The 12,390-nt window shown below is 52.0% G+C and overlaps 1 protein-coding gene across 2 annotated transcripts in view; it reads left to right on the top strand.

The window, feature by feature from the left end:
- Positions 1 to 9,861: 9,861 nt before the first annotated feature.
- The window catches only part of LOC140398809 (uncharacterized), a 104,142-nt gene continuing 101,613 nt past the window's right edge, over positions 9,862 to 12,390 (top strand). For both annotated transcript variants that reach the window (XM_072487777.1, XM_072487778.1), the window contains exons 1-2: positions 9,862 to 9,996; positions 12,273 to 12,333. In XM_072487777.1, the coding sequence (XP_072343878.1) occupies positions 9,988 to 9,996; positions 12,273 to 12,333 (70 nt within the window). In that variant the 5' untranslated portion in view covers positions 9,862 to 9,987. The remainder of the gene's footprint in view (positions 9,997 to 12,272; positions 12,334 to 12,390) is intronic.

Raw genomic sequence — 12,390 nt, 5'->3', positions numbered from 1 at the left:
CCCCCCCCCCCCCCCCCCCACCCCCAATCCCTACTCCGCTCCAGGAACACCCTTCTCACCCTCAGAGTCCCTCGCGCCCACTCAAACCCCGTTATGCTCCTGTTGACCCGCCTAAAGAAGGCCTTCGGGATAAGAATGGGGAGGCACTGGAACAGGAACAAAAACCTTGGGAGCACCGTCATCTTGACTGACTGCACCCTACCCGCCAGGGACAGCAGCAACGCGTCCCACCTCTTAAACTCCTCCTCCATTTGCTCCACCAGCCTCGTGAAAATAAGTCTATGCAGGGCCCCCCAGCTCCTGGCCACCTGGACCCCCAAATACCTGAAGCTCCTCTCCGCCCTTTTTAGTGGGAGCTCGCCAATCCCCCTCTCCTGGTCCCCTGGGTGAACCACGAACAGCTCGCTCTTCCCCATGTTGAGCTTGTACCCCGAGAAATCCCCGAATTCCCTGAGGATCCTCATTACCTCCGGCATTCCCCCCACCGGGTCCGCCACATATAGCAGCAAGTCGTCCGCATAGAGCGACACCCTATGCTCCTCTTCACCCCGCACCAACCCCCTCCAGTTCCTCGACTCCGTCAGTGCCATAGCCAGGGGTTCAATCGCCAGTGCGAAGAGCAGGGGGGACAGAGGACACCCCTGCCTCGTCCCTCGATGCAACCAAAAGTACTCAGACCTCGTGGCCACACTCGCCATTGGGACCTCGTACAACAGCCTAACCCATCTGACGAACCCCTCCCCAAACCCGAGCCTCTTCAGCACCTCCCACAAGTATGCCCACTCTACCCTATAGAAGGCCTTCTCAGCGTCCATCGCCGCCACTATCTCCGCCTCCCCCTCCCTTGCCGGCATCATAATAACCTTCAGGAGCTCCGTACATTCACGTTCAACTGCCTCCCCTTCACGAACCCCGTCTGGTCATCGTGGATGACCTGTGGCACCCAATCCTCAATTCTTGTGGCTAAGACCTTCACCAGCACCTTGGCATCTACATTTAACAACAAAATTGGCCTGTAAGACCCACACTGCAGGGGATCCTTGTCCCGCTTCAGGATCAAGTAGATCAGTGCCCAGGACATCGTCGGGGGCAAGGCCCCCCCTCCCCTCCCTTGCCTCATTGAAGGTCCTAAGTTCTATGATTCTTGATGCACGATCAATTGCACAGAGATGAGAGTTGAATACAACTGAGGCCTCGATAATGCGTTCCCGAAGCAGCCGCTGGACTTCGGACCTGATGACGGTCTTGTCCTGGGTGCTGTACCATCTGCTCCTGGTGGCAACGGGTTTGCAATCTCGAGTTAGATTGGCAAAGAGAAAAGGTGGGTCGACCTTTAGGGTCGCGAGGCCGCACACAGTAATGGGTGGTAAGGGCCCGCCCAATTTCAGAGTTAGGCTCTGGAGGTTGCACTGGAAGTCCAGGCCGAGCATTAGAGCAGCGCAGAGGTTATGGAGGACGTAGAGGCGGAAGCCACTGAATTCTACACCCTGGACCGTGAGTGTGACCGTACAGTACCCCCGGATCGCTACGCAAGTGTATCGTGAGGGAGGAGCACCTTACCGTATCTGGGTGTATGAAGCTTTCGGTGCTCCCGGAGTCCAGCAGGCAGGAGGTTACATGTCCGTCGACTTTCACGCTGGTGGGTGCATTGGTCAGGTTACGCGGACGAGACTGGTCGATTGACATGGAGGCGGGTTTTGGTTGGTCGTTGGGTAATGGGGTGGCTGGTGAGCCCGGGTCCTGGAACGCTGGTGGTGCCCATGTGCTGAGGGGTAGACAAGATGGCGGCCACCGAAGATCTTGAGGGTTACAAAATGGCGGCGCCCATGGAACGCACGTTGCGGGGGTGGAGCAAGATGGTGGCGCCCATGGAACGCATGTGTTGCGCGGAGGGCATGATGGCGGCACCCACTGGCCGCATGTAGTCTGAGGGGGGGGATGGCGGCGCCCATTGTCCATGACCGAGTGGGGTGGGGCGATAGCGGCTACTGCACGGGCCTGGAACACCGCGGCGAAGTGGCATTTCTTCCCGCAGGCTTTACAAAGGGCAGCGCGGACTGGGCAGCGTTGGCAGGGGTGCTCCTGTTGGCCGCAAAAATTGCATTGGGAGCCCCCGGGGTTCGCTGGCTGGCGTGCAGCGCAGGCGTATTGGGTGAGCAGCGCCCCCACTGGGGCGGCTGTCTGTGGGGTCCACGAAGCGTAGGAGGGGTGGGCCGCGCGGCAGGGGGTGTAGGACTGAACGTTGCGCAGGGCGACCGTCATGGAGAGTGCTAGCGTTTTATTCTCTGCGAGGTCACGCTTGGCCCCTTCTAGGAGCCGCTGGCGTATGAGATCTGACCCAATTCCAGTCACAAAAGCGTCCCGCATAAGGAGGTCTGAGTGTTCCGTGGCCGTAACGGCCCGACAGTCACAGTCCCGGACTAGTGGGATTAGGGCCCGCCAGAAATTGTCCATGGACTCACCAGGGAGTTGAGAGCGAGTGGCGAGTGCGTGCCTGGCGAAGAGCGTGTTGGTTTTCTGTGCGTAGTTGTCCTTGTGTAGAGTCGTGGCTTCAGCGTAGTTCAGCGCGTCCTGGATTAACGGAAAGACTTTGGAGCTCAACCTGGAATATAAAATCTGAATCTTCTGAGCCTCCGGAACAGGGGTTGGTGCCGCGTTGATATACGCCTTGAAGCAAGCTCGCCAGTGCTGGAAGTCCTTTCTGGCATCGCTTGAGTGTGGATCCAGCTGCAGGCGATCCGGTTTGACACGGAGGTCCATCCTTAGAAACTGATAGCAATAAATTGAGGCACGATCAATTGGACAAAGACGATAGTTGAATCCAACTGAGGCTTTATTGCTATCAGATATGTGGCCTCCCACAGCAGCTGGCGAAATGGCTGCTGGTTGGAGGACACGCATATTTATACAGGCAGGGACTACCGGCGAACCTGTAGTACAGGTCCTACCGTACATCACCTAATACAGGTGCAACAGTGGTTTACCACAAAGGCCTGTTGAGCCTCGGCCGTCAGGGGGAAAAGAGTGGACTGGATGAGTGGGCAGGCCTTGTCCGCATAGTTTGGGACCCACTGGGTGTAGTAAGAAAAGAACCCCAGGCAGCGTTTGAGGGCCTTGGGGCAGTGGGGAAGGGGGAGTTCCATGAGGGGGCGCATGCGGTCGGGGTCGAGCCCCAGAACTCCGTTCTGGACCACATAGCCGAGGATGGCTAAGCGGTTTGTGCTGAACACGCGCTTCTCCTTGTTGTAGGTTAGGTTTAGGAGAGTGGCGGTGTGGAGAAATTTAGCGAGGTTGGCATCATGGTCCTGCTGATCGTGGCCGCAGATGGTGACATTGTCTAGGTACGGGAAAGTGGCCCGCAGCCCGTACCGGTCGACCATTCGGTCCATCTCCCTTTGGAAGACCGAGACCCCGTTGGTGACGCCGAAGGGAACCCTAAGAAAATGGTAGAGGCAGCCATCTGCCTCGAAGGCAGTGTATGGGTGGTCCGCCTTACGGATGGGGAGATGGTGGTACGTGGATTTTAGGTCTACAGTTGAGAAGACCCGGTACTGTGCAATCTGATTGACCATATCAGATATGTGTGGGAGGGGGTACGCGTCGAGCTGCGTGTACCGATTGATGGTCTGGCTGTAGTCCATGACCATTCGGTGTTTCTCCCCAGTTTTCACCACTACCACTTGGGCCCTCCAGCGGCTGTTGCTGGCCTCGATGATGCCTTCCCGAAGCAGCCGCTGGACCTCGGACCTGATGAAGGTCCTGTCCTGGGTGTTAGATGTTTTAGTTGCTCTGATATGAAGAGTCGAAAGTTCTGTCCCTTTTTCACAAACACACATTTATGTCATTCCAACAGCCTTTGCACAAAACTCTAACTACACATCACCTGACAGAGGCCACCTGAAGCCCCTTTACATATCAGTGTCAATTAATGGATACTTAACATAAATGAGACAACTAATTGCAATGTCTCTTAACCCATTACTTAACACTGGGTGCTGTACCGTCTACTCCTGGTGGCGACGGGTTTGCGAATAGGGAAGGTGGGTCAACCTTTAGGGTCGCGAGGCCGCATACAGTAAGGGGTGGTAGGGGCCCGCCGAATTTCAATGTTAGGCTCTGGAGGTTACACTGGGAGTCCAGGCCGAGTAGCAGGGCAGCGCAGAGGTTGGGGAGAACGTAGAGGCGGAAGCCACTGAATTCTACGCCCTGGATCGTGAGCGTGGCTATACACGGAGTGGGACCCAGAGGCCAGGGAGATTCTCTGATTGGCGGGGTGCACTGTGAGGGAGCAGCGCCTTACCGTATCGGGATGGATGAAGCTTTTGGTGCTCCCGGAGTCCAGCAGACAGGAGATCTCGTGCCCATCGATCTTCACGCTTGTTGAGGAGGTGGCTAGATTGTGCGGGCGAGACCGATCAATCGTGACCGAGGCGAGTCGCGGCTGGTCGTCGCTGGTGTCGGACGATGGGGTGCCTGGGGGGCACGGGTCCTGGTACAATGATGGCGCCCATGTGCCATGGGGGAGACAAGATGGTGGTGCCTGAAGATCCTGAGGTGGACAAGTTGGCGGCGCCCACGGGCCGCACGTGGTGGGGGTTGAAAAAGATGGCGGCGCCCATGGGCCACACGTGGTCTGAGGAGGGGAATATGGCGGCACCCACTGTCCGTACGCGGTGGGGGTCGGAGCGATCGCGGCGACTGAGCAGGCCTGGCACACCGCGGCGAAGTGCCCCTTCTTGCCGCAGGCCTTGCAAAGGGCGCTGAGGGCCGGGCAGCGTTGGCGGGGCAGTTTTTGCTGCCCACAGAAGTAACATCTGGGGCCCCTGGGGTTGGCTGGCTGGTGTGTGACACAGGCGTAGGATTGGCTGAGTGGAGTCCCCCGTGGGGCGGCCGTCTGCGGAGTCCACGATGCCTAGGAGGAGTGGGCCGCGCGGCCGGGGGTGTAGGCCTGGATATTGCGCAAGGCGATTGTCATCGATAGCGCCAGCTTTTTGGTTTCCGTGAGGTCGAGTGTGGCTCCCTCTTGGCGGATGTGGTCTGACCCTATCCCCGTGACAAAACGTCCCGCATGAGGAGGTTTGAATGTTCCGTGGCCGTGACGGCCTGACAATCACAGTCTCTGACCAGGGGAATTGAAGCATACCAGAAATCTTCTATGGACTCACCAGGGAGCTGACTACGAGTAGAGAGTATGTGTCCGGCGAAGAGCGTGTTCGTCCGCTGGGCGTAGTTCTCTTTCAGTAGCGCCGTGGCTTCATCATAGGTCGGCGCGTCCGGGATAAGCGGAAAGACGTTGGAGCTCAGCCGCGAGTAGAGGATCTGGATCTTCTGAGCTTCTGGAATTGGGTCTGGTGCAGACCTGATGTAAGCTTCGAAACAAGCTAGCCAATGTTCAAAGTCCTTTTTGGCGTTGCTTGATTGCGGATCCAGCTGCAGGCGATCCGGCTTGATGCGGAGGTCCATCTTCTGAAAACTTTAGTGTAATAAATTGATGCACAATCAATTGCACAAAGACAAGAGTTGAATACAACTGAGGCTTTATTACACTAAGATGTGTGGCCTCCTACAGCAGCTGGCAAAATGGCTGCTGTATGAGGAGCACACATATTTATACTCCGCCTACTGGGCGGAGCCAGCAGGCAGGGACTACCCCGGTACCTGTAGTACAGGACCTTACCACACATCTCCTAATATATACAACAGTGGTGATTACCACAATTCGATGACTATATCATTGCCTGAAATTAGATGTATATGGCTCAGTAAAGCTGAGCATTATTACTTCCAGAGCTGCCAGTTAGGTACTATCCCTGCTGAGGGACAGGCTCGTAGCATCGAGAAGATCTTTTAACTTTGACTTTTTGAATAAAACATATTTGTTTTGCTCGGGACTCGAGAATCTTTATAATCTTTACATTTAGTGATGGAGACCACAGTCAGCACAGTGCCACCCCTCCCCCACCCTTTTGTGACATGGAGCAGTCTCACTGCCTGACCTTGAATATCTGTATTTATCTGTGCACATCTCTATGTGTGAGTGTTTGCATCTTTGCAAGCCTGACTGTCTGTCCTCGTACAACCATTTATGTAAGTCTTTCTGTCGTGCTGTGTTTGACTGCAAGTCTGGTGTGTATGTGTGTGTACATGCATAAGAACAGGAGTAGACTATCTGACCTCTTCAGCTTATTTTGCCATTCAATTCAATCACAGCTTCTCTGTATTCTAACTCCATCCACCCAGGTGGATCCATACCTCTAAATATCCACGGTTAGGAAAACAATCCATTCGTGTCAGATTTGAAATTATCAATCGAGCTAGCATCCACTACTTTTAGGGAGAGAGTTTCACGCTCCTATTTGCATGGGGAAGTGTTTCCTAACTTCTCCCTTGATGGCCTGGCTCTGACGTTAAGGTTACACCTGTCCCCTTCCCTGACTCACAGAAAAAGCTCCTCCACACTGTAAAGTTCCATTCAGAACCTTAAAAAAAATAACATCAAGACCTTTGCCATTTGTCTTCCAGGAAGTATAAGATCAGTTTCTATGATCTCTCTTCATAAGACCACATTGGACATAGGAGCAGAATTAGGCCATTCGGCCCATTGGGTCTGCTCTGTCATTCAATCATGGCTGATATGTTTCTCATCCCCATTCTCCTGCCTTCTCACCATAACCCCTGATCCCCTTATTAATCAAGAACCTATCTATCTGGTAACATTCTAGCGCATCTGTGTTCCAGTCATAGATTATCATAGAATTTACAGTGCAGATGGAGGCCATTCGGCCCATCAAGTCTACTCCGGCCCCCGGAAAGAGCACCCTACCCAAGGTCAACACCTCCACCCTATCCCCATAACCCAGTAACCCCACCCAACACTAAGGGCAATTTTGGACACTAAGGGCAATTTATCATGGCCAATCCACCTAACCTGCACATCTTTGGACTGTGGGAGGAAACCGGAGCACCCGGAGGAAACCCACGCACACACGGGGAGGATGTGCAGACTCCGCACAGACAGTGACCCAAGCCGGAATCGAACCTGGGACCCTGGAGCTGTGAAGCAATTGTGCTATCCACAATGCTACCATGCTGCCCACTCTATAGTCCATTCTATATACCATCAGGTGAGGTGGCCCAAACTGTACACGATACTCCAGATGTGATGTAACTATGGCTTTGTATAGCTGCAGCAAAATGGCTTCCCCATTATATTCAGCCCTCTAGTTTTAAAGGCTGACGCTCCATGAGTCTTTTTGATTATATTTTGTACCTGACTATTATATGTTAGTGATCTGTATACAGAGGACCTCATGGTTATCTGCATTGAAATCCATCTGCCACAGTTTTCTTCACCAACCTAAACTTTCAATGGGAGAGTTTAAACTCTCAATTACTTGAATGGGAACAGAGTCCCGTAGCGAGCGCGTTCAGCCGGGTGTTTCCCGGCGCTAGGAATGCCGAGAAACACTACACTATTGAACCCCCATTCGGGAAGATACGGGGCCTCAGTGGGAATCCCCCATGACGAGGTTGCACTTAGTCCCGCTCGCCGGAACTCCCCAGTGCAGAAGGGGATCCGGATGCCATTTTTAAAGGACATCTGATCTCTCGCCCCCCCCTCCTCGACGCAACCCATAAATTCCCCTAAAGCCCAAACTCATCTACAAGATAGTCCTCAGGGAAACCTGGCAAGGTCGGCATTCCCAAAGCAAGTTGCAGGTCTGCGCACTGCCATGCTTTAAAAAAAATTTTTTTTTATATATATTATAAATTTTAACACTATTTTAACACAATAAGGGGCAGCACGGTGGCACAGCGGTTAGCACTGCTGCCTCATGGCGCCGAGGTCCCAGGTTCGATCCCGGCTCTGGGTCACTGTCCGTGTGGAGTTTGCACATTCTCCCCGTGTTTGCGTGGGTTTCGTCCCCACAACCCAAAAGATGTGCAGGCTAGGTGGATTGGCCAGGCTAAATTGTAGTTGGAGAAAATGAATTGGGTACACTAAATTCTTTAAAAAAAAACATTTTAACACAATGGACAACCACACACCCCAAAACCAACATGGCTTACATAAACAACACCCCAACAAAAATTCCCCACCAACCAGTCCCCACCTCATCCACCTCCCCTGCCTTCTCTTTTTAACCCCCCCACCAAGAATAGTTCCTACCAAAGAAGTCGCAAACGGTTGCCACCTCGAGGCAAACACTTCCATCGAGCCCCTCAGGCCGAACCTAATTTTCTCAAGCCTGAGAAACCCAACCATGACACTGACTCACAAACCTCTCGGGGGTTCAGAGTCCCTCCATGCTCGTAAGATCATTCTCCGGGCTACCAGGGAGGCAAAGGCCAAGACATCAGCCTCTCTCGCCCCCTGGACTCCCGGGTCTTCCGACACACCACAAATCACCACCGCTGGACTCTGTACCACCCTTACTTTCAGAACCTCCGATATAAAGTCGGCAAACCCCTGCCAGAATCCCCCAAGCTTCGGACAGGCACAAAAGATATGGATGCGCGCTGCCATGCTTGTGTGTTGACTGGGAGTGAGTGGTGAGGGAGTAATAAAAGCAGCCCCTCCTTGTTGGCAATGAGACGCTGAGGCGCAAGTCTGGTGAATCAGATGGCGAGACAGCCAGTAATGGTGAGATTCTCATGGGGGCTCATTTCTGGCACTAAGCGCTGTTAAATGCAGGCTGCGATCTTGCCAACGCGGCTGTCGGGAAACACCCTGCGCCAATCGTGCCCAAAATGACACTTTAAAATGTTTCTGTTAAATCGCGCCCATAGAGAGGTAGCGAGAGATAGATGAGTATAGATATGTGTGTGAATGTGTGCATTAAAGTGGTCTTCACTGTTTTGTTTAACACCAAGCTACAACCACAAAATAGATATTGGTCTTTGCCTACAGTGAATTCTCGCCACACTTCTGAAGTCGATCATATAATCTAGGTAGACACTTCAATGCACCTCGGAGCATTGCTGTGTTCTGTTCAGACAGGTGCAAAAGGACCCCATGATACTATTGAAAGACCAGGGAAAACCTTTTTCTGGTGGCCTGCTGTAAGGTCCAAGAAAAGTGACCATGAGGGAACGATGATGAATATGAACAAAAAGGATTTAATAACTTACTCAATACACTCTCTACTCGTCCGAAGGTTCTCCCGTTCCCAGCCCACACTCAAGCCGGGAACTCCTGGTTAAGGGTGTAGCACTGCTCCCTCAGTTGGTATATCATTAAATGGGATAATTAATGTTTTATAACAGTGACGGCCTCGCCAGGACGAGCGTCGGGGAGCTCGCGGCATTTCCCACTCGCTACCACACTTACAAACTTGTCCATTAAGTCGCATCCCATATCGTTATCATATCTTCATTTGTGATGAATCCATGTATGTGTTAGTAATCTTCTTTTAGGTAACTTCCAGAGTAATAGCATGAATTCATTATTTTGTTAAAGTAAAAAGACTGGGTTATTTAAAATTGAATTTCTCAGTTCATGGATAAGAAAATACACACGCATATAAATACATTGTTCACAATAGGGTAAAGGAAGGTTTATTTCCTTTTCAATTCGTGGGCAGGTGATGCCAGGCAACCAATGGTCGGATTGAGGGTTGGGGCAGTTGGAGGAGAGATGATTAAACCTTGAACCAGAGCTGAAAACCCGCAAGCTAAGTGAGGGTGTGGTGGGTTCGCAATGCTCCCTCTTTCCCCGGAGAACCATTCGCACAAACCTTGGCCCTGCTAAAATTAATTAAGAAGTTGGGATTGAATTTGTTCCAAGAACCCCTCTGGATATGTGTATTGGTGAAACTTTGCTTTAAGTTGTGCAATCTGTTGTTTCTAATTTAGGACAAAATAAATTGCAAACCACAAAGCTATTATAATTTATGCAACGTGTTGTGAAGAAATTATTTGGTGAAACGTCTACACTTACCCTGGGGATTATGGAACAACAATGATCAGCTCCTTCCTGGACATGATATGAATAAAGTAAGCAAGCAGCAGAGATTTATTGCAGAACAGAACAATAAACACCACAACGGGCGTGATTTAACAGCGCACCGGTTAGATTGCGGGAGAGGTTGAAATTGGCATTTGTGCCAGTTTGTGATCGAACTGGCCCGATCCCGTTGACGGCTTCTGATCCCGCCTGGATGTGGCGGGAGGCCAATTATCACCAATTAAGGACAATCTCTATCTCATTAACAAGATGGACGCCCCATCAAACAGCCTCCCAGGATCTAACCGGCATCCCAGCGAGAGGTCACGCGGGTGCCGTTTAGCAATGGTTCACACAAATGTGGACCAGGCGTAATAGCGGCTGGAGGTGTGTCTCCCCGGTCAATGGAGAACCCTGGGTGGTCAGGGACAGGGAAGGGTGGCACCTTGGCTCCCCCTCTGGCACCTGGGCAGCTTGGCAACGCCAGCCTTTCTCCATAGCACTGCCAGCCTGGCATTGCCATGGTGCCTGGGTGGCACTGCCAGGGTGACAGTGCCATTGTGCCTGAGTGTCAGGGTGGCACTGCCAAGGGCCGGGGCCTGAAGGGGGCCATGCCCATGAAGGGGGGATGAGGGAGATGTACGAAGGGTGGTGGGGTTGAAGGGTGGGTATGAAAGGGCCTCCTAAAAGTTGGGGGGGGGGTGAAGGTTGGGGTCCTGAAAGGGGGGGTTGAAAGGGGCAGTGGGGAGGCCTGAAAAGGGGTGGGCCCTCAGCATACTTAAAACAGGATGTCTTCACTTCGGGGGGTGTGGGGTAACGCCCATATGTTTGTGGGCTGACATTGCCCATTGACGGGGGGGGGGGGGGAGCGTGTGGGTCCCTCAAGCTCACTTAGAGATCGGGGCATCCTTTCAAAATGGCGACCTGGTCTCTGAGGAGCCGGTCTCACCAGCGAGCTCAGCTCCCCACTGCTGAAAACATTTCTAAGTGTGGGCTGGACCTGGGAAAACTCTCCAAGGCCCCAAAATTTGGGTAATTGAGTGTGGTTAAATACTGATGTGGATCTCACTGCAAAATGCGGCGGTAAACACCCAGCCAAACCCGCCCGAGATTACACTTCGAAACGTTCCGTCAAATCATGCTCCCATTGAGGATTCACATGAAAATGGCGCGATCGAACAGTCTCGTTGCGCCTGACTCGGTGACACGACGGGGCCGTTAAATCTCGTGAGAGGCCTCTGAAAGGTAAGTGCGGCTTTGGAGAGGCTTTCCTCGCTGCAGCCAAAAATAAACTGAGCCCCGTTTGATAGCGGGGTCAATCTCGCTGCTGCAGATGCCAAGAAACACTGCGCTATTCGCGCCTCTGTTTTTGGGTTTTAAATCGCGCCCCAAAATTGACCAGCATTACATGAACTACCTGTAACAGAAGGATCTGGTACCTAAAAGGTTAACATGGAGCTGGGTATAGTCCTGCCTACACGGTGATGTCGTAGGCACATGACCTAGAGTTAAGGGAGTCTAGAGGTAGGTAGCACCATGTAGGGACCAATATTGGTATCCTCTCCATGCTTTTACCCTCCATTGTAAATATGTACCTAGTTCAGTACTTTTATAAAGTCTTCTTTGTAACTTCTACAAGACTGTTTCATGGTGCCCAAGCAGTGCACATCACAACATTACCCAGTGTGTCAATTGTCAGCTAAGAGGTAAAACCTTTCAGACACGAGCCCCCGCCTCCTCACCCCCACCCATCGCGTGTTTTCCAGCAGCAGAGGCAGATCGCCATTGGCCGCTGGCAGGATTTTCCGATCACGCCAAAGTCTGCAGTGTCTTGTGCGCCTTGCCGGCCCTGCCGCCGCTGGGGAACCCGGTGTGGCGGGTGGGCAAGGGGTCGCTTTCGGCACGGCCGGAAAATCCCACCCAAGGTCTTTTATGTTTGCCTGTTGTTTTCCCCCAAACAATAATTTGTATGAAGAAAGAAGCTGCATTGCTTTAGCCCCTTTCACAACCTCACACCCTGCCAGAGTCCCAAAGCACTCTACAGTTCCTTTATATTGCTGGGAACCCTGATCGCTAGGTTCTCCAGAAACATCTGTGAGAACACTGACTGGATCATGAGGTAAACTTTATACATTGGTCGCAATTGGGAAACGCACTCAAAATGATTTAGATTATAGTTCAAGATTCCAATGAAATTAATTGAATCATCAATGTAAAATGTGAACCAATGCAATGGAGCAGCGTAATAGATGTAATTGTTTCCTTTGTTTTTCTTTCTATTGAAATATTTTAAGAATGGTAACCTGGTGCCATTTTCTTAATACAGCAGAAAATGGACTTATCATCAAAAATTAAAAATTTCAAGAAGTGTGCCCAGGCCTCCACATGTAAGTAACCTGATGTAAAATGACTTTAATAGAGCTATACTGAGCCATTTAATAGCC

The sequence above is a fragment of the Scyliorhinus torazame genome, chromosome 22 (genome assembly GCF_047496885.1).
Source record: "Scyliorhinus torazame isolate Kashiwa2021f chromosome 22, sScyTor2.1, whole genome shotgun sequence".
NCBI lineage: Eukaryota > Metazoa > Chordata > Chondrichthyes > Carcharhiniformes > Scyliorhinidae > Scyliorhinus > Scyliorhinus torazame.
The sequence above is the reverse complement of the archived record's forward strand: the minus strand, read 5'-3'. Positions and strand labels throughout refer to the sequence as shown.